At 46.2% G+C, this 19,561-nt stretch overlaps 3 protein-coding genes across 3 annotated transcripts; 1 reads left to right on the plus strand and 2 right to left on the minus strand.

The window, feature by feature from the left end:
• Positions 1-81: 81 nt before the first annotated feature.
• On the minus strand, positions 82-6,037 carry LOC6564539 (exportin-5). Its single transcript, XM_032737910.1, has 2 exons — positions 5,630-6,037; positions 82-4,988 (listed from the first exon to the last, which is right to left on the minus strand). Exon 2 carries the CDS (start codon positions 4,898-4,900, stop codon positions 1,127-1,129), a length of 3,774 nt encoding a protein of 1,257 aa, XP_032593801.1. The 5' UTR covers positions 4,901-4,988; positions 5,630-6,037; the 3' UTR covers positions 82-1,126.
• Positions 6,038-6,394: 357 nt separating this feature from the next.
• Positions 6,395-14,245, plus strand: LOC6564538 (protein ELYS homolog). The gene is made up of 6 exons (XM_001991322.3): positions 6,395-6,671; positions 6,997-8,295; positions 8,451-8,641; positions 8,716-9,546; positions 9,914-13,958; positions 14,032-14,245. The coding sequence occupies exons 1-6, from the start codon at positions 6,563-6,565 to the stop codon at positions 14,100-14,102; spliced, it is 6,546 nt and encodes a 2,181-aa protein (XP_001991358.1). The 5' UTR covers positions 6,395-6,562; the 3' UTR covers positions 14,103-14,245.
• Positions 14,246-14,664: 419 nt separating this feature from the next.
• LOC6564537 lies at positions 14,665-16,973 on the minus strand. The gene is made up of 3 exons (XM_043216224.1): positions 16,861-16,973; positions 16,547-16,662; positions 14,665-15,590 (listed from the first exon to the last, which is right to left on the minus strand). The coding sequence occupies exons 1-3, from the start codon at positions 16,971-16,973 to the stop codon at positions 14,665-14,667; spliced, it is 1,155 nt and encodes a 384-aa protein (XP_043072159.1).
• Positions 16,974-19,561: the final 2,588 nt, after the last annotated feature.

Below are 19,561 nucleotides of genomic sequence, written 5' to 3' on the forward strand. Positions count from 1 at the left end.
AGGATGCTCAAATAAATGTCTCTTTCGGCACTTTGTGTGTGTTTTTCTTTTTTTTATATATATATTTATATATAATTTTTATATGTTTCGTTTGTTTATTTCAGTTTTTCGTTTTGTTTTCTTTTTCGTGTTAACTTTAAGTGTATAATTTCAGTTTGAATATTGTAAATATACTCGCATTACATTCTTTGAATCCCGATGTGTGTCTTGGGGTGTGTGAGTGTCTGTGTTCATATACAAGATGCATATTATATAATAATAACTCCTGTCTTATAAACTAAATCCTAAGCGTAATTTCAATATTTCTTGAAAATATATTTTTATAAATACAATATGTATACAATATAAATTAAGGATTGTTTTTTTTTTAAGTGTGTTTTTGAATATACAAATTGAAAAAATGTTCTCTATATGTATGTATTAACAGTGATCGCCGAGAAATACAAATTTGCTCAATTTAAAATGATTTAAAAAAAAAAGAAAAAACAAGAAAACAAAACCAATTCAAAATTGAAAGAACGTTTTGGTGTTTCAAGAATTTGACAGAGTTTAGAATTGAATGCGACCACCATATGTAATATACAACAATAAAAAAAGAAGGGATAACTGTGCTCCTGCATGTGTAACACAGCGCGGATACGATTTCGATACAATTCGCTAAGTTGCCTTAGCGATTGATTAACTTATTTCGGTTTTGATTTTTCGAGGAATTTTGATTTTTTTTTTTTTATGCAAAATAACTAACAAGTTTTTGGGTAAGAATAAAAAACCTGCCATTTGGAGTAGGCCGACATAAAAAAATAAAACATTTGTCGCGGGGGGAGGGAAAAGGAATCACGCATTGCGAAGGAACTTAAACATTAGATGTTACACAATAAATAATAATAGTACAAAAAAAACCTAACTAATAAGCCTTGAGCACCGCCAGAAACAGAAGGATGCAGCGCCAGCGATAGACGTAGTCTGAGTCCGAATCCGAAACCCAAAAGCGGCGACTGCTTAAGCTGCCTAAACTGCTTGATAACAACTAGTTGACAATTAATTTAAGTTCAGTCGTCGTCGTTGTCATCGTCATCGTCATCGTAGTTGCCGTTGTTGTTGTGGTCGCCGCAACATTTCGGCGCTGTCACTTCTCGGTGCGGAATAGCTGGCTGAGGCTGGCATTCTGATTGCTGTCCATAATATCGTTGCTGTTGCTGTTGCGTTTGCCCCCCGTCGGCTTCTGGCTGGCCATCGGCGGCAGATTGGCAATTTGTACCTCATGGCGGAACAGCTGATTGACGCTACGTCCGACCAGCTGAGCGGTCATCTTCTTAAATATATCCTTCTTGGCGCGATCCACCTTATTGCCCTTGACGGACGCAACGGCGACCTTCTCATCAAATTTCTGTATGTCCGCCGCATTGACGCTGGGTATGTGCTTGAGCACCTCGCTCAATATGGGATATTTGGGACGCAACAGCTCATAGAATTGGACGCCCAGCGTGATTAGGCCGGATTGATTGGCCTCGTGCTGGCCATGCACCTGCATGCCCTGAAGCACAGCGGTGAACGCGCTCACCGCCTTATTCTCATCCATCAGCTGTTCAACGTTCATGAATCGCATGACGGGCGCCGCAATATTCACCGCCTTCATGTTGCACATGCTGTCGTTCCAGGCGATCGCCTTGATCAGCGTCATCAGTATATAATTGCCGGTTAGATCATTGCGCAACAGCTTGCCACCCAATTCGCTGATGATGTCCGACAGCAGGGCGGATTGAGCAGCACGCGATTGTGGTGCACTGTCCATGGAGTGCTCTTCGTTTTCCATGGCCACCGCATTGGCGCCGGCGGCATTTACATGATCAGCACCAATTTGGCCGCCGACTAATGCTATTTTCAGCAAATCGAGATATTCGCGGGTGAGCGTGCGATTCAATTGATCCTCGAGCACCTCCTGGGTGTCGTTCACTTCGCCATTCAACTGCCCAGACTCGTACAGCGATGAAATGTAGAGCCAACGACGCGTCAATCGTTCGCACATCAGCGGCGTTAGGTGGGCGAACAGCGGCACCAGCACCATATCGTAAAAGCAGGGCGGGCACGAGTAAACGAATGGCTTCAGAAACACCCGGATAATGGGACGAATGCGAAAGTCCGGTATGATGTCCATGCAACAAAATACATTGCTAATAATCGCTTCCGACAAGCCCAACAGCTGGTAGAGATCACGGCCGAGCGATGGCCCCGCCGAGCCCATCAGATGGTAACAGCCCTCGGTGATTAGCATCATGAACGTTTGCATCTTCTCGAATGCGGTCGGTTCGGTTTTAATGGTCGTATCGAGCGGATCCACGGGTACGGCGCAAATGCCCATCAGCAGCTTCTTCTCATGCTCGAGCATGCCGTGAATGTTGCGATAGCCATCGGAGAGTGCTGCCAAAGCTTCGGGACGAAAGAGCTCATTCAGGACACGCATCAGGCTGAGGACTTGCGAGAGCAACGGCACCACATGCTTGGTGGCCGGATTACGGCATATGGGATTGCCCAGATCGGTACAGCCAATGATGAAACCGCCACGCTGTGCCCGATCCGGATCATCGGGCCAAGTGCAGCGTTTCACGACACCCAAAACAACATTGAGTGCATCCAAAATGCGGGCACGATTCGCAACGGATGGATCGCTATCGATGTGAAACACCGGCGGCTTATCCAATCCCACAAAGCGCATAAATTCCTGCGGCGTTTTAAACACCTCACTAAAACTCAGCCATTCGGTGCGCTTCTGTTGCACGATGTGCTCAATGAATATGGTCTGCCGTTCGAAATCACAAAAATGATTCGAGATTAGAATGAGCGCCTCCTGCAGCGTGGTGCGCATCATCCGGCACAGCTGTGTGGGTGATTCCTTAAGCAGGCACTCGACATGCGTGTTGATCTGCTCGAAGACGGGCAACAGCAGCAGTGGATATTTGTGCGCCAATTTAACCAGCAGGGAGGCGGCATGTCGGCGCAGATTCTTTGCTGACTTCATCTGCACCTTCTCCAGCTCGTTAGGCGGCTTCAGCACCAGGGCCCGAAAGATTTTGTCGAGAACGCGCGGCAGCAGGGCGACACCACTCATGGCGACACAATTGTTGGGCGTCAGCTGGCACGACGACATGCTGAGGAACACAAAGAGCGCCGAGATGCATGACAGCAAAATGGAGTAGATGAGCGGATTAATCGTCTCCAGCTTGAGGCATTCCTCGAGCAGCCGCAGCCCGCCGGCTACCGATGGACGCTCGGCCACAAGTAGAATGCGACTAAGTACACCATCGAGCACACAGACCAGTGCATCCCATTCCAAATAAATTGGATCGAGGACACTGCAGTCCATGTTGCTGCTCTCCCGCTCCGATTGTGCATGACGCAGGCGCGACTGCAGCCACTGTTCGCAATAGCCATACGTGATCAGCGGCTGCACCAGCGTCGATTGACGAAAGATCTCCAGAAAATCGGTGCGGCAACGAAAGAAGAAAATCGCAAACTCCTCCTCGCTGTCGTACTCGAGGCGAATGTACGCCTCGGTGCTATTGACTGCATCCGGCTGGGCCTGCATCAAGCTGCCGGCGACACCGCTGGTGCTGCTGCTGCTGATGGTGGTGTTGGTGATTGTGCTGCTGGGATATGGTATTTTGACAATGCGCGGCGCAATGGTGTGTATGAGCTTGGGAATGTAATTGACCATCAGGTAATCCTTGGAGCACGGATCATGCTTAAGCAGCAGCTGCCAAATGAGCACAGCGCCATGCGCCACAGTCAGCGATGGATGCTGCACCAGCAGCAGCAGGCATTCAAACATAAGCTCCAAATGTTGCGGCCGCTGGATGCCATCATCTTTGCCCCAGAGTGCCACGAGCTGCTGCACCATGCCATTAAGCACCTGAATTAATTTCTTTAGGAAATTATGCTGCTGCTCAATTGACTGGGCATTGTTGGCCTGGGCCGGAGGCAATTGGCTGGCTGTGTAAATATAGCGCAAAGGCTCCTCACCATACAGCTGGAGCAGTGGTTTGCGCTCCTTGGTCTGACCCTTGCGATTGGTGATCTGGGCCAGGCACTCGGCGGCATTATACTGGAATGCTCTGTCGTTCAAAAGTATGCAAAGGAAATGCATCAGTTTGCCATTGCTCGACATGATGTGATTGATGCTGACCCATTCGACAAAGCCGCTCAGCGTTAGTAGCACTGTTTCGACGACGCGACTATGTGCATTTGCCTTGTGGTAGTTGCCAATACGGGTCGTCTCACGGAATGCGTTCACATGCTGCTCGACCAGTCCCAGAAAGAATTCGAATATATCGTTCATGTTGTTGTTGAGCGCCTGGTACATGTCCTTGCGACGCTGATTCGATTCAATTGTTTGCAGCAGCGCCACATCCTCGACGAGTCGCAAAAAGACGAGCAGCACCAGTTCCGTTTGGGCCTCACCATTGCTGCACGCCTGCGAGAGTTCGGGCAGCAAATCGGACCATTGTTGCGGCCACTCCCGTTTGATCATCTCGACAATGATGCGCGAGAGGGCGTCCTTTAAATGCAATAGACTGCGATCTTCGGCGGGGCCAACGCCCACATTGAGCATCTTTATGGCATTATCCTTAATGTACACCTTTTCCTCGTGCGTTATGCAATTCCATTTGAATTTGATTGTGTATTCGATTAGTTGCAGTCCAAAGTGACGCACCTGCTGATTGAACTGCGCCGAGCTGGCCAAATAGAGGCCCACTTGGGCGCACAGCGGTGACTCCTCCTTGAAACGTTCGCAGGCCATGTATGCCTCGAGGCGTGCCTGCTGCACCGTCTGCGGATGCATTATCAAATCGACGGCTTTGGCCAGTTCTGCGGCCAGCGCCTCCGTCACGCCATGCTGCGCCATCCCCTATATATATATATATATATATATGAATATATATATATATATTTTTTTTTTCAAAATGTATGCACAAATTGTTTTTCGTCTTCTTCTGAAATCACAAAAAATACATTAAGTAAGTCATAATTAATGATGCAATGCAATGAATTCAATTGAAAATATTTGCTATGGGTGATATATATGTAAAATAGAATGGAGTGCGTGCGTTAAAGTATGCGAGTGCGAGGGCGTATCCAAAAGTAGCCGGACCAGTGGAATGTCGCAATGCAAGAATCACAAATTGCAAGCACGCACACACGCACAGTAAAGTTAAACAAACGCGATCAATTTCAAATACTATGCAAAAAATTATAAAACATTGCCCGAAATATTCGTTTTCAAATTTCGCCAAGTCCAATTTCAAGAACAAATATTTATATATATATGCCCACAACATATAGGAATGGAAAAATTGTTAGCTGAGAAAATATTCCCACCATAAATCAGGGCAACATTAGGCTAAAATGAGTATGCATATATTTTCCCAAAATTGATTGCTTTTTTGCTTGGTCGCATACTTCAGGAACGACCCTCGTATGCACGCGTATTAGAGCACGTTTAGTTGTAAAGCTGCTTCTCCTTCCACAGTAGGCGTGTGTGCGTATGCTTGAAGTAACGGCACTACTTCCATTCCATCATCCATTTGCATTTCGCTTTGTTGGAATGTTTACACACACTGCTTCATTGTCTTACCCGGTTCGCCGGTATGGAAGCTAAGTATATTTATGCTGATGCTGTTGCAGTTGTTGTTGCTACTGCTATTGCTCCTTGGTTTGGCCGCCGCCTTTCTCGCGCGCGCGTGTGGTGTACTTTCGATTTTTGTGTGTTGCTGCTGTGTTGTTGTGCGGAATTTTTCGCCAATGCGGTTAGGGCCAGACAGACGTATGCGATTGCGATTATTTTGCTTCTGGTGGCTGTTTTGTCTGTTTGTTCTATTTGCTGATGCAATGGCTTGAAAGTTGGTATTTCCCTTGCATTAACAATTATCGCCAAACCTGAAGCCACATTTGAAAGCGAATGTGTTTCACATTCGAAATATTTTGGGGTCGGTAAAATATGTCTATTCCGGGGAGCTATTTTTCTGTCCACAAGGAACGCAGCATGCTGACTCGATTACAATTTTAGTGCGATAATCGATCTATCGATAGGCATCTTGCCGTGCACGCAGAGTTGCCACTAAATGGAGTTCGTCTAGCTGACAAGTGTTATCAAAATAGGTTTTTACACGAATACATTAATTAAGGATCACGAGCACCTTGTGCACCTTGTCAACACAACGCCACTCGGCATATATCACTCATTCCAATGAGTCAATATAGTACTATTTATTTCATGTACATATTTAAGTAATTTTTATCAAACAAAATACCTTTAATTGGTACCGCGAAAATTGTAAATTTTGGGCACTTTCGATATTTAGTGAAAAGAAAAAAGAATATAACCGATAATCGTTCAGTGAAAAGACAACTTTATATCGCATCGCTAGCGTCTGATGGCAATCGAAATAAACACTACCGGCATGTGTGCAAAAATCGCGAAAACTAACAACATTCATTTAATTTAAAACGTGTGTGCTTTTTTGTTTTTTCTTTGAGAAAGAATAAAATAATACAAGCCCCATAAGCCATGGAATGGACAGAAGTAGAATTGGATCGCACATCCCAGTTCCCTGTAGGGACCATCCCCAGCTATGAGGATATGCTCAGCAAGCCGCTCAACAAACAAGCCCTCTGTGGTAAGTTGTCCCCAAGCTTTAAAACACGGTCACAAATGTATTCACTATTCACTTTATTTTATTATGGATTTATTTGCATTCTTATTTGTTCTACTATGACGTGGAGTTCTTAAAAATAGTTAACAAGATTTAAAAAAAACACCAAGAATATCCATTATTTGCAATTCCCTTTTCAGCCGATCCCGTTAGAAATGAATGTTTTTTTTTTGGCTTGCCGTTCGTCAGTTACTAGTTTTAAAAACTCTAGTTAATAGTAGAAAAATAAGAAAAGTAAAAAAATGAAATGTATATGTATATCTACAAATGCAGCTTCTATTATTTACAGCTGACTATATTGGTGGCATCATAAATGACGGCCGTTGCGGTTGGGTGACACGCCGGAATGCCGAAAGAGCCGAACTGCAAATTTATTGGCTGAAAAGCGGCGCTACCATGGCCAATTACATATTCTTGAAGAATAATAACAGGGTTGGTCAGGTTCGCTGCACCATCCGCGCCGTCGTAGAGATACTGACAATTGATGCAGACGTGTCCCCTTTGCTGGCTGTTGCCATACAGACACCAGAGGGCAAAACAAAGGTGGCCATCTACACGCCCAACTGTAGTCAGGTGTTGCGCTACATTGATCTTGACATGGGTGGCATCAACGCGCACACTTTGACCTTCGTGAACGCCAGCATTTGCAAGAAGAGTTCAATTCTTGATAAATATGATGGCTGCCTGGCAGTGGGCACCATCGACGGCAGCGTGCTGCTAATCGATGTGAAGGCACAGCACTTGATTGCAACACGTTGCAAAAGTGTTAACCTCCCAGACAGCCAGGTGCAACGCGGCGCCATCATTTGTCTGTCCCTCAATCATGCCCATGACGGTGGACAATTGGATGCAACGCTGCTTATCAGTCGCAAGCAGGACAAGCATATGGTGCTCATTGTGGAAATGCCGCCGAATGTGCGGTCATCCATCATGAACATTAAAATGATTGACATTATTTCGGGATTTGCTGCTGGCTTGCAGGATGGACGCGTTTTTATATATGATCTGTGCCGTTTTCATATGGTCGCTGAGGTGGCCGGGTTGCCCGAAGACTCGTTCGTGGATATACTGGGCCTGTGCTACATTCTGCCGCCGGATGATCCGCAGCCATGCTTTTACATATGTGCCGTCTACAATCAATCCGATTATCTGATGGCCTCCCTGCATGTCGTCAATTATAGACGCTTCGGATTGCCGGATGACAATTGTGAGGTGTTTCGCTCGTGCGACTTTCGAAACACATCGCTGCTCATTCGCCTCGTACTGGACACGGGCGAATGTTCACTGATTGGCTGCAGCACAGTGTCCACTATCGGCATTCGCGGCGACAATGGCACATTGCTGATCGTCATCAGTTGGCAGTCACAAGTGGACAGCAAAAACAAGCTGATGCTCTTTGACATCAATCAGTGGTACAAGGACGAAATGCCGAGCAGGCGTTCGGGCAGCAATCCCAACTATCTGTGTGGCCTTGAGCTAAACGGACGGCACAGCGGTCTCGATCTGCAGCTAAACCCCAGATCCATTGTCCATTTTAGCGCCCTTCGTCGCCACGATGCACACTTCTATCCCAATGCACTCTCTTTCGGTAAGTCGATGTAATGTGTCATTCGTTTTGATTTCGATTGTGATTTGCCTATATTTACTGCTTATGGATTACAAAGTTGAAAAATCTCTCGCTAATTTTTTCCATCTCTCTCGCCCTTCTCTCTCTCTCTCTCTCCCTCTCTTTATGTGTTGTAGATTGTACCCTGATGACGGTTACCGGCTGTCACCGCTATGTGCATGATGGTGTCCAGAGACGTTTTCTGAATACAATGTACATGCAGAAGGCAAATCTGTTTCTCGATCCACAGCCATTTCTCGACAAGATTATCAAATGCAATTTGTCGCCACAGTTCTACGAGCACAATGCGAATGCTTCGCTTACAGGGGTATGTTCTCTATATGCCGTCTCACTCCCATTGTCTCCCTCCAATCATTCACAATTTGTATTCCGTTTATATAGCACGATATGTACGAGGTGATACTTTCGGTGGCACTGGAGCAGGATGGCAATTCTCTGCTGTTTAGCTGTGCACGGTATTGTTTGGATGGCAGTTTTCTGTGCAACATGTTGGGTACGACAAAGCTGACGCTGACCGTACTGACCAACTGGATTGTGAAGCGAGCCGCGCACATTAGGGGGCGTTGCTCGGAGCTGTGTCAGGGCCTGTTCGACTACGGTGGCTATCCGCTGGACGAGTGCGAGCACAGAGAGTTTCAGGCGTTAAACGCACAGCTCTTTAAACTGCACGAGCTGCAGTCGTTCATTTTTAAGCAGGGCCAAAATCGATTTGTTCTATCTACGATCAACACTCTGAACAATACGATGAAAACGCTAAGCGTCCTTTACGAATATCAGCGCTTGCTCTACTGGTTCATTAAGAGTGGCATCTTGCCCATTAATGGCAGGGAGAATCAGCAGGCGTTGGAGCACATTCGACGCAAATATGCGGAACGTCGCCACAAGTTGCACCAGAGCGATGCTAAACTCTATATTGATGAGCAGCTGAAGCGTAGCGGTTGTGCGGCTGCATTGAAGCACAATTGCCAGCAAGAGGGACTCTATCCGCCGCAATCGATGCAGGCCCTGATGCGCCTCATCCTGCTGCCCACTGTAAGTTTGCTGAATAAGCATGAGCTAGTCCTCTATCTGCTGCACGATCTGGATGAACTGGTGGTCGTGCCTCAAAACAAATCAACGTTGGCTTCGGACTTTGCCACGGTCTTCGGTATTGGTGTGGAGTCCGTGAAGCGAACACGCTGCTTTTGGTTTCTCGACAATGACAATATTAAGGTAAGAATTACTGATTTGCTGAAAGTCCTGCTTGAAACTCATCTAAAGAATAATAATAATAATAAAAATAATAAAATAATAGCACTAGTCTCACAACCAATGCTTTAAGAAGCAAAGTTAGAAAAAAAGCAAAGCTTTCAATTTACTTCAATTTAATTAAAATTATAAAATTAAATTTTCATAAACCGCAGAAAATTAACGAAAAATATAATAGCAGCATTCCATTTATAATTATGAAAAGTAAAAATAGGTAAACGATTTCCATGAAGTGCGTAAATTATGCTATAATTTATAAAAAATAAAATATATATATACATCTCATTCTAATTCAAGTTTCTATCGCTATATCTATCTCCGTATCGTTTAGCAAGCCATGAAAGATTTTGAGACTGGTTATCCGGACTGGCAGACAGAGCTGCTGGTTGGGGTGCTGTTAGCGCAGGGCGCCAAAAAGAGTGCAATGCATGTGATGATCCGAATGTCTGTCGACATATCCTCGACAGAGCTGCAGTTGAAGGTGTTGTTGGAGAACAACAACATACCGAAGGCATTTCATCTGGCGCGTTCGTACATGGACGCGAGGGGACGGCAACCGTTTCTGGAGTATGTCTTCAATCACTGCATATCCACGGGCAAGTTCAGTGTGCTCAACAGCCTTGCCATGCACGAGACCGAGGAGCAGCTCCTCTATCGCCTGTTGCGTCAAAGTAAATCAACGTCGGCGAATTGTGCACACTTAATCATGTTGTTGAAGCGCCATAATTATATTGATGCCGTGTCCCTTATAGATGATGGGGCGGCGGAACAACAACAACATCAGGGCACCGAAGATTACGACAGATTTACATATTACATGAACAGTTTTCTAACCTCCTATCGCCGCTCGATGGCGCCCATAAATCGATCACTAACTGATAAGTATTTTCGCATACGCGATCGTCTGACTGGGGATCGTCTGTGCAATCTGTCGCCGGTGCCGCTAAGCTGCCAGCTGGCCGCACAGAATACTAAAGGCAAACTGGGCGACATCTTTGAGAATGCCGTGTTGAGCTCACACTGGGCCGGTACAAGTTACCGGGAAGAATCGCAACTGGGGCGACCTCTAAATGGTCGCAACATGCCATTTCTGTGCAAACCGCTTCAGGGTCTTGACTGGCGCTTCATGCAGGCGCCACTGTTGCGTTCCACCGCCTTCTCCACCTGTAGAACGTTGCCGCAGAAAGCGCAGGAAGCGCATGCTCGAAATAGCAAGCGCAAGCGAGGAGAATGGGCAGAACAGGAGCGCAGAGCGCTGCAAGATGACAGCTTGGTGGAGGCGCTGCTGCAACCGCCCTCCTATTTGCAGCTGAAGACCAGTACTATCGTTACAACAGCAACAGTAACAGCACATCAGGAGCAGAGTCCGTTGACGCAGGCCATCCTCAAGAAGCGCTTAAGCGTGCATGCAACGCAGCCATTGGAGAAGACGACAAATTTTAGCTTCATGCCGCCAATTCCACTGGCCGAAGCCATGCAACAGTACAGCGGGGACGAGGACAATGAGATGGAGGAGGAGAAGCACCAGCCAAAGTATCATTACCAGGAGGCGAAGAAGCAGAAGCTGCATCATCAGGAACAGCAACAGCAACAACAGCAGCAGCAGCTGTTGGAGGTGGAAGTGGAGGAAGAGGAGGAGGGTTTGGATGAGATCTTTGTGGAAATAGACCAGCAGTCGGCTAGTCCTAATCCGGAGCGCATGGACACAGACACAGAATCCATATACCTCTCACAGCCGGCCAGCTGCAATGTATCATTTGCCGATAATAGCCAGCAGTTGACTGACCAGAAGCCAACTACAATGGCACCACCAACTGGTCCACAGCCACGCAGTTCGCTGCTGCGGCACACGAGCAGCAGTGGCTTTGGAAGCTTTGCTACTGTCCAAATGGGCAATACGGGCTCGCTGCAGCTGACTGAATTTGTGCCGCCTGTGTGCTCCTCGAAGATGGGCTCCAGCTCGCAGGTGAAGTTCTCGGAGCGTTCCACGATCTGTGGTTGTGTGGATGATCCAACTGTGTTGGTCTCACAGCCCGCTTGGTCGATGCGATCCGTGACGCATACGGAAGCAGTTGAGCCGCCCTCTCCACAGATGCTAGACACCACATTGGGCATGTCCAGTTATGATCTCACCGCATTGGAGCCGGCAACAGAAGCTGAACCAACGGGGGCAACTAAGGATGAGCCGTCGTCAGTGCGCACATATACATATGAATATGTGGTGGATGAGCAACAGAACTATGAAGAGGAGATCGAAGTGGATGTGGATGTGGAAAAAGTGGAAGAGGAGGAGGATAATGTGAAAGTGGAACAGGAAAAGGAAGAGGATCGGGAGATGAGGGAGCAGGAAATGAAAGAGTGGGATTTGATGGAACGGGAAATTATGGAGCGGGAGCTGCTAGAGCGCGATATAATGGAGCGGGAGATGAAGGAGCAGCAGGTGGAGGAACAGGACGAGGATGTGGAGGTGGAGGAACAAGAAGAGGAGCAGGAAGATGAGCAAGATGATGAACAGGAAGAGGAGCACAAGGAGGACGAGGACGAGGAGGAGGAAGAGCCAATTCCAATGAGCTACATCCGCGTCACGTCCAGCTTTAACATCAATAGCGAACTATTGGACTTATCCTCGTCGGAAGTGGTGGCGCCTCGACCAGATTCACCCATCTACTCGATTGCGGACTCCTCAACAACATCACGTTCGCCCACGTCTCACACACCCACCTCATTCCTGCCCAGCGACACGAATGTCTCGTCGAGTCCACGTGGCGTGCATGGTGGCGCTGGCAATGGCTCCAATCGATCCCTGTATCGTGCAAACAGTCTGGAGACGGTGGATGATCAGGACACCACCAAGGGCTCACTGGTGGAGGATGATGATGTTGACTTGGAGGATGACTGCGTTATCGCACTCGATGGTACCGAGGTGCGCGGCTATGTGGCACGCCCGGAGCCAGCAGCCGCCACTGTCTTCAAACAACAGGATGAGAAGGAAAACCAAAGTTCAACGGTCGTCCATCCCATTGAATCCGCTGTAGAGACACTCCAATCCAACGAAATACTGATTGTCTCCGACAATGAGGAGAATGAAGCGGAGCCCGTAACCCTCGTTCTGGTCGTCTCCGACAACGAAGAGGAGGCGGACCCGCAGCCGAAGGCGGAGGAGGAGCTCATACCTCTCGCCGATAAATCTGCCGCAGGTAGCCCAAAACAAAAGACGGCCGACTCGTCGCCAGTGGCCGAACACAATATTGACTTGCGCTCACGTCTGCGCAGCCAAGATCCACTTCCCAGTGCATCAGTGAGTCCAATGAGACGTAGCCTGCGCAACTCCATAGAAGAGCAACCCACGCCTGAGGTGCGACTGTCACCAGTGACCACCCCATCATCAAGAATACGTAGTCTTCGCAGTTCCAGTCGGGCCAGTGATGACCAATCCACGCCCGAAGTGCGTAAATCAGTTGATACTCCCTCAACCAGCAGGGGTCGCCTGCGCAGCGCTGATGATGCAAGTAATCTCCCAGAGCGTCGCTTGCTGCGCGGTGGCTCCATGCCAGCAACATCAAAGCCTGTTCCGGTGTCCACGCCCAAGCGACACAAGCTACTGTTGCCAAAGCCATTGGGTGGAATTCAGGAGGAGGCAGAAACGGTGCGCAGTAGCAGTGAGCCGCCTGCAGCAGTTGTGGCCAAGCGTGGACGCAAACTGAGCGAGGAGCCCAACAGCCCAATTGTGGCTGCATCCGATAGCGTGGAGCAGGCAGAGCTGCCTTTAGATCCCACCGCTAAACCACAGAAAGGGCGCCCAAGACGACGTTCTTCCGAACAGTCTGCATTGAGTGACCGCATAGCCGGCCTGCGCAGCCAAGATCCACTTCCCAGTGCATCAGTGAGTCCAGTGAGACGTAGCCTGCGCAACTCCATAGAAGAGCAAACCACGCCTGAGATGCGACTGTCACCAGTGACCACCCCATCATCAAGAATACGTAGTCTTCGTAGTTCCAGTCGGGCCAGTGATGACCAATCCACGCCCGAAGTGCGCGAAACAATTGACAGTCCCTCAACCAGCAGGGGTCGCCTGCGCAGCGCCGATGATGCGAGTAATCTCCGACAGCGTCGCTTGCTGCGCGCTGGCTCCATGCCAGCAACATCAAAGCCTGTTCCGGTGTCCACGCCCAAGCGACACAAGCTACTGTTGCCAAAGCCATTGGATGGGATTCAGGAGGAGGCAGAAACGGTGCGCAGTAGTAGTGAGCCGCCTGCAGCAATTGTGGCCAAGCGTGGACGCAAACCGAGCCGGGAGCAGACACAAGACAGCTCGACGCTTCCGTCTAGGAATCTCCGCAGCAGACGCAACACCGAAGATGCCGATGTGGTCCCAGGTAAGTGTTGATCAGTAATTGGTAATCGGTAATCACTTCAGACACTTTATAATCCTAAACAATTTTGTTGCAGTTGAGGTGCCACCGTTGCCAGATGCCAGTGTGCCCCCAAAAAAGCGTGGGCGACCAAAGAAGCTTACGTAAGAATACGTTAATGATTACGTTATATTAACAAAGCATTATTACACACTTGCTCGGTATACACTTGAATTATTTGAATTATTATTTGTGTTGTTAGTTGATGGAATTAAATGTTATCTGAATAAATGAAATATTTGTATTTCCAAGCAATCCGTGTAAATGACTCGTATTAATTAGGGCTATGGTCTGACCTCATCCTCATCCTAGTGACCATTTAGACGCTATCAAGATTCTTACTGAAAATTTTCAAATACTTCTTGTTTTTTCTGATCACCAACCGAGTGGTATCTTCACAAAGACCCACAGCACATACAGAAAAATGCTATATATATGTATAAAAATATGTTATATTGAAAATCATTATAGCTATATACAAGTATTTACAAGAGTTTAAAACATTAACGGCAACTGGGGCAGCGGCAAGTTGGGACATCATTAAAGCTAAACGGTGGATGTCGTCTATAACTATCAAATTTATCGATTCGATCTAACAGCTAGCTTAATTCGATTTCGCATTTATGTATGTGGGAACTGGGAACTGGGACTATGTCGATCGGTCGTTGGCCTAGACCAGAGTGGATAGCTCGTGCAGCGATATGGTTATGTTGCTCATGTCCAGCGTAGGCGGTATGCCCGGACTGACGGATCCGGTGGCCTCGCGACCCACCAGACAGCTACCATTGGCCACAATGGCAATGGGTTTGGGTGTTGGCGGCGTTGCCGTCGCTGGACGGACAAGGAACGGTGCACCGATGCCATTGCCATTGCTGGCGGTGCATAGCAGCGGATTGAAACTGCCATGCGAATGATTCGGCGAGACGGGCGTTACCGATGTGGGATGATGATGTGACAGCATCGAATGATTCTGTTGGCCATACGATGACACCATTGCCGGCGGCTGGCTGTGCGCCTGATAACCGCCGCTGGTTAGATATTGCACAGGTGGCAGCGGCGGCGGCGGCGGCGATGACGGCATTATATGCGTTGCGGTTGATAGCAGCGACATGTTGAGCGGCAACGGTGGACTGCGATAGCTGATGGTCTTCTCCTTCTGCCAGACGAACACATTGTGGACCATGGCGCCGCCGCAGAACACGATACCGACGCCAATCAGCACGCTCGTGATAATCGCGGGTGTTGAATGAAAATGATTAAACGTGTACAGTATGATGCCGGTGAGGAAGACGGGTATCGAGATGAAGAATCCGCTAACCGCACACGTTCTACTCGCGCTCGACTTCTCCAAGTATTTGTTGTCGCGTCCATCGAACATCGGCGAGCGCAGCAGCTTCACAGCGAACAGGAACTGAATGGCGCAGACGAGTAGACAGCAGAGATTCAGGGATAGCGATAAGGCGCATAGCGCCAGAGTCACATCGTAGACGATGATGAAGTCCTCGCTGCTAATGCTGCGAGTCTGCGCATCCTCGCGGCTGTTCGGCGAGATCTTCAACAGGAAGATCAGCGATAGCAGCGCCAGCAGCAGCGAAACTGCAACGAGCATAAATAATTATATATAAAAAATATACACATATCTGTGTGATCAGAAATAAAATCAATCTAAAATGAATATCGTCTTAAAAACTAGAAAGTTTTTCTAATTCTTAGAAATCATTTGTAAATATTTGGAACATAATTTCTAAAATTAAGAAAGGCTTGTCCTAAATCGACAATCCCAAATATATGCAGATTTTTTCTATCTTTTCTTTTTTAGAGATATTTTCTATTATTAAGATAAACGTTTCTAAAAAAGCAGAAATGCAAAACCTTAATTTTTAGTTTATATATTAGTGTTTAGCTCTCGTTTGAATTAGCTCCAACCAAGGATTCGAATTCCTTTGAAATCGTAAGTTTAAATATATAATAAAGTGTTTGTGCGCAAGATCTAAAAATACTCATTTTTAATAACAATATTAATATATATAACAATAACTCAATGTAATATTTTATTGATTTTATGTTTAATTATAATCATAATACAAGTAACATAAATTCAATGTAATATTTTTGTTACTTATATTATTATTATTAGTAAATATTCAAACAATAAAATATTATTATTATTATTGAACGTTCATATTTTTAGACCTTGCCTATACACACAAAACAACAAACACAGCAAATTAGACACATTTCTCTTTTCCAAATTGTAGGAAACATTCAGCCAGAAACTTAGAAATGCAAGCTGAAGTTCTTAGAAAGCCGCAATCATAAATTTTAGAAATGTACTTTCTGAATAAGTATAAGAGGGTGACTAAAATGTTGGTTGCTTTTTATGAGTGTATAAATACAATATGTGTGTGTTTGTCGTAGAATGAGCATTTTCAATTTGCCAATTGGCTGGAGGAATGCTTGCAAACGCTGCCTGCCCAACACTGTGGCTCAACTGTGGCTAGTTTTATTGAAAAGGTTAATGGAGTTGGCAGGCTCAATTCAAGTTAACTCACCCAAACAGAGCAATCCCAGACTGGTGAGCACTTCGCGTGGTCCTGGACCATGTTTCGTTTGCTTGGCGCTCGCCTGCAGCATCGAATTTGGATTAATTGCCAAATTGTTGCAGTGGCTATAATTATGCATATTATTGTTGTGATTATGATTGTTATGATTGTTATTGTTGTTGTTGTTATTGTTGTTGTTATTGTTGTGTAGATGGTGCGGGGACAGGTGATGATGGTGGCAGCGTTGCTGCTGCTGCTGCTGTTGCTGCTGCGACTGATGCTGCTGCAGATGGACGTTGCTGCTGCTGCTGCTGCTGGCCAACATGTGCTGATTTGTGTAGGTGTGATGGTGTAGACTGTTGCTATTGCTGTTGCTGTTGCTGTTGCAGTTGCTATTGCAATGGCCATTGGGTGTTAGGGGGGTGAGCGGTTTCATTGGCACCGTTGCAATATTGAGGAGGGTCGATGCGTTTGCGATACGGCCACATGCGGCACCATTGAGCAGCGTTGTGCTGCTGCTGCTGTTGTTGCACGCTGCCGCTGCATTCAGCGCCGAAATGTTTAACGGCTGTGGCGGTCGCAGGTGTATATTGCGTGCTGTGCTCGCAACGGCAGCTGCCGCCGGTGTTGGTGATGCACCCGCTGCTGCTGCTGCGGCTGCGGCTGCAACTGCTGCTGCCACCGATGCGCTTGGCACAGGGCTGATTTTGGTGGTGGTTGCTGCTACTGCTGCTGCTGTAGTTGTTGTTGTTGCTACTGCTGCTGCTGTTGCTGAGGGTGTATTGCTGCTGCTGCCATTGCAATTGCTATTGCTACTGTTATTGTTACTATTGTTATTGCTATTGCTGTTACTGTTGTTGCTGTTAGTGTTGCTGTTGCTGCTGCTGTTGTTGTTGTTGTTGTTAGCGGTGCGTAGCAGCTGTCCGTTGACAGGGGCAGCAGCAATGGCGCTGCTCGCATTTGAGGCGTGCTTCAGCATTTCCTGTCGCTTGCAGTTGAGCAGTTTGATTCGGCCTTTAACTCGGCTTCCTTCCTTTCGTCGTTTCGTCCTTCCTTCCTTGTTCTTCGCTTTGTCACTGCCGATGGCACCTGCTGCTGCTGCTGCTGCTGCTGGTGGCTAAGTCTGCTCCTCATGGGTGGTTCACATAATGAATGCCTTTGCAGCAAGCTGTCTTTGCAAACTACAAATGCATATGTACAAAATATAATATATTTGTAGTTTGCATATATAATTATACATAATCATCTAAGCATAGTTTGAACCGTTTAAAATGACTTCACAGACATAATTATGTCATATCATATTTCTTAATATAAAAAAAAAATACTCCCTGAAAGCGCATACGATTTATCTATGTAGAGTTTAAGCACACGGAAACTGAGCTACTCCCCGTCAATGCTGGGTTTTCAATTAATTTGACTTCGGCACCGATTTAATGGGTTTCTTCCACGTTGCCACATACAACATGCAACGAACTGATGGCTAGCTAGGCAGATAAGACTCCCATTCGCACGCTCAACTTACAATAAAAATTAAATGACCGAAAGCACGGACAATGTTTGTCGATAAGACGAAAAACACCTGAAGAGTTCCACTTTAGTCAAGAATGACTTCCAAGTGCATTACAAATACATAACGGTGCCAAATACACTTCGATTAAAAGTCTGGCAAAACAAAAATATACGAAAAAAAATTGATTAAGCTGAAAAAATCCTTGGCAAATTTCAGTGGAAGACACAATTCAATTTTTAAGCTGACCAAAGCGAGTTCGCTGTTTTTGTTTGTATACCCTTACAAAGGGTGTTATAAAATGTGCGCTGATCATCATCAGAAGAGTATATATACATATATACATATCGGCCTATGGGCAAACATTTGATTAGGTATCTTGATAGCCCATATTGATTGACGTTATTATCTTTAGTTTTCTCTTGGGGCAAGCGATAGTTAATTGTACCGATTAAATGTCGAATAGAGTATTTAATATTCGGCAACATTTCTTTGCTTTACACTGAATTCAAAGATGAGCTGAAGCTAATTTTGATTACCTTGCAAATTGGCACATGCACAAAAAAAAAAAAAATAAACACCGAAAAAACAAACAAACGAAAACTTTGTAAATTTGCGCATACATAATATGTATGTGTTTATATATGTATATAATAAGTGTATGGTATGTGTGGTAAACACTGCGGGAAACTGTGATATGGCCGAAATGCAATTTGGCGAGTTGTAAAACAAGTTTACCTTTTTTTTGTTTCTTTTTTGGTTTTGTTTGTTTTTTTTTTTTTTTTTTTAATTTCCGTTCAGTGGCTATGACATTTGCATAGCCATGGCTAAGAAGTAATTGTTTAAGCCAAATGGCCTAAAAAATAATTTCAAATAAATGTTATAGAAATGAATGTATATCGCTGAAGTGTGGCTAAAACACGCATGCCACCGATAATAGGTTTGGCCAACGCAGCGGCATCCTCATGCTGCGCCAAACAACAACCAGCAACAACAGAAAAATATAAATAATAATAATACAAAAAATTACAAACGCGACGCTTAAAGATCGACGCACGACAAGCAACTGGACGCAACCGAGCAAAACAAACGGCCAATCTGAGAGCCAAGGCAAAAAGAAACCGCTTTGCAGTTAACAGCGCTCCGATGTAAATATGTAAAAATACACATTTGTCCCTGTGTGTGTGTCTGTGCGGAGCCGGAGTTGGAGTCGGGCGACAAGTGAACGATGAGAGATCAAGTAACAAACAACGACTATCAGTCGTCGTCGGCTTCGCCTTCGTCTTCGTCTGCATCGTCGTATTCGTCGGTCAGTTCGATGCCGCAGTCGGCATTAGCCGTTGGTTCTATCCACAGGGGCTGACTGGCTACCGAAGCCGAAACTATTCGCATAACCAGTTAGCAAAGCATCGCACATTCATTCATATATACAAGTATATGTATATGTGTGTGAGAGAGCGAAAGAGAGCCGTGTCACCGTGGTAAAATTTACTCGTGTCCAGGTTTGCCAGTGC

Source organism: Drosophila grimshawi, unplaced genomic scaffold (genome assembly GCF_018153295.1).
Source record: "Drosophila grimshawi isolate 15287-2541.00 unplaced genomic scaffold, ASM1815329v1 contig_848, whole genome shotgun sequence".
NCBI classification, from domain to species: domain Eukaryota; kingdom Metazoa; phylum Arthropoda; class Insecta; order Diptera; family Drosophilidae; genus Drosophila; species Drosophila grimshawi.

Excerpts from the sequence above, each read along its gene's own strand:
- LOC6564539 (XM_032737910.1), bottom strand. The coding sequence starts at position 4,900 with ATGGCGCAGCATGGCGTGACGGAGGCGCTGGCCGCAGAACTGGCCAAA.
- LOC6564538 (XM_001991322.3), top strand. The coding sequence starts at position 6,563 with ATGGAATGGACAGAAGTAGAATTGGATCGCACATCCCAGTTCCCTGTA. Across the intron at positions 8,296-8,450 it reads TCCCAATGCACTCTCTTTCG|ATTGTACCCTGATGACGGTT; the intron begins GTAAGTCGATGT and ends TATGTGTTGTAG. Across the intron at positions 13,959-14,031 it reads AGATGCCGATGTGGTCCCAG|TTGAGGTGCCACCGTTGCCA; the intron begins GTAAGTGTTGAT and ends ATTTTGTTGCAG.
- LOC6564537 (XM_043216224.1), bottom strand. The coding sequence starts at position 16,973 with ATGAAACCGCTCACCCCCCTAACACCCAATGGCCATTGCAATAGCAAC. Across the intron at positions 16,663-16,860 it reads ACCTACACAAATCAGCACAT|CCACTGCAACAATTTGGCAA; the intron begins GTTGGCCAGCAG and ends GCATAATTATAG. Across the intron at positions 15,591-16,546 it reads TCTGGGATTGCTCTGTTTGG|TTTCGCTGCTGCTGGCGCTG; the intron begins GTGAGTTAACTT and ends TGCTCGTTGCAG.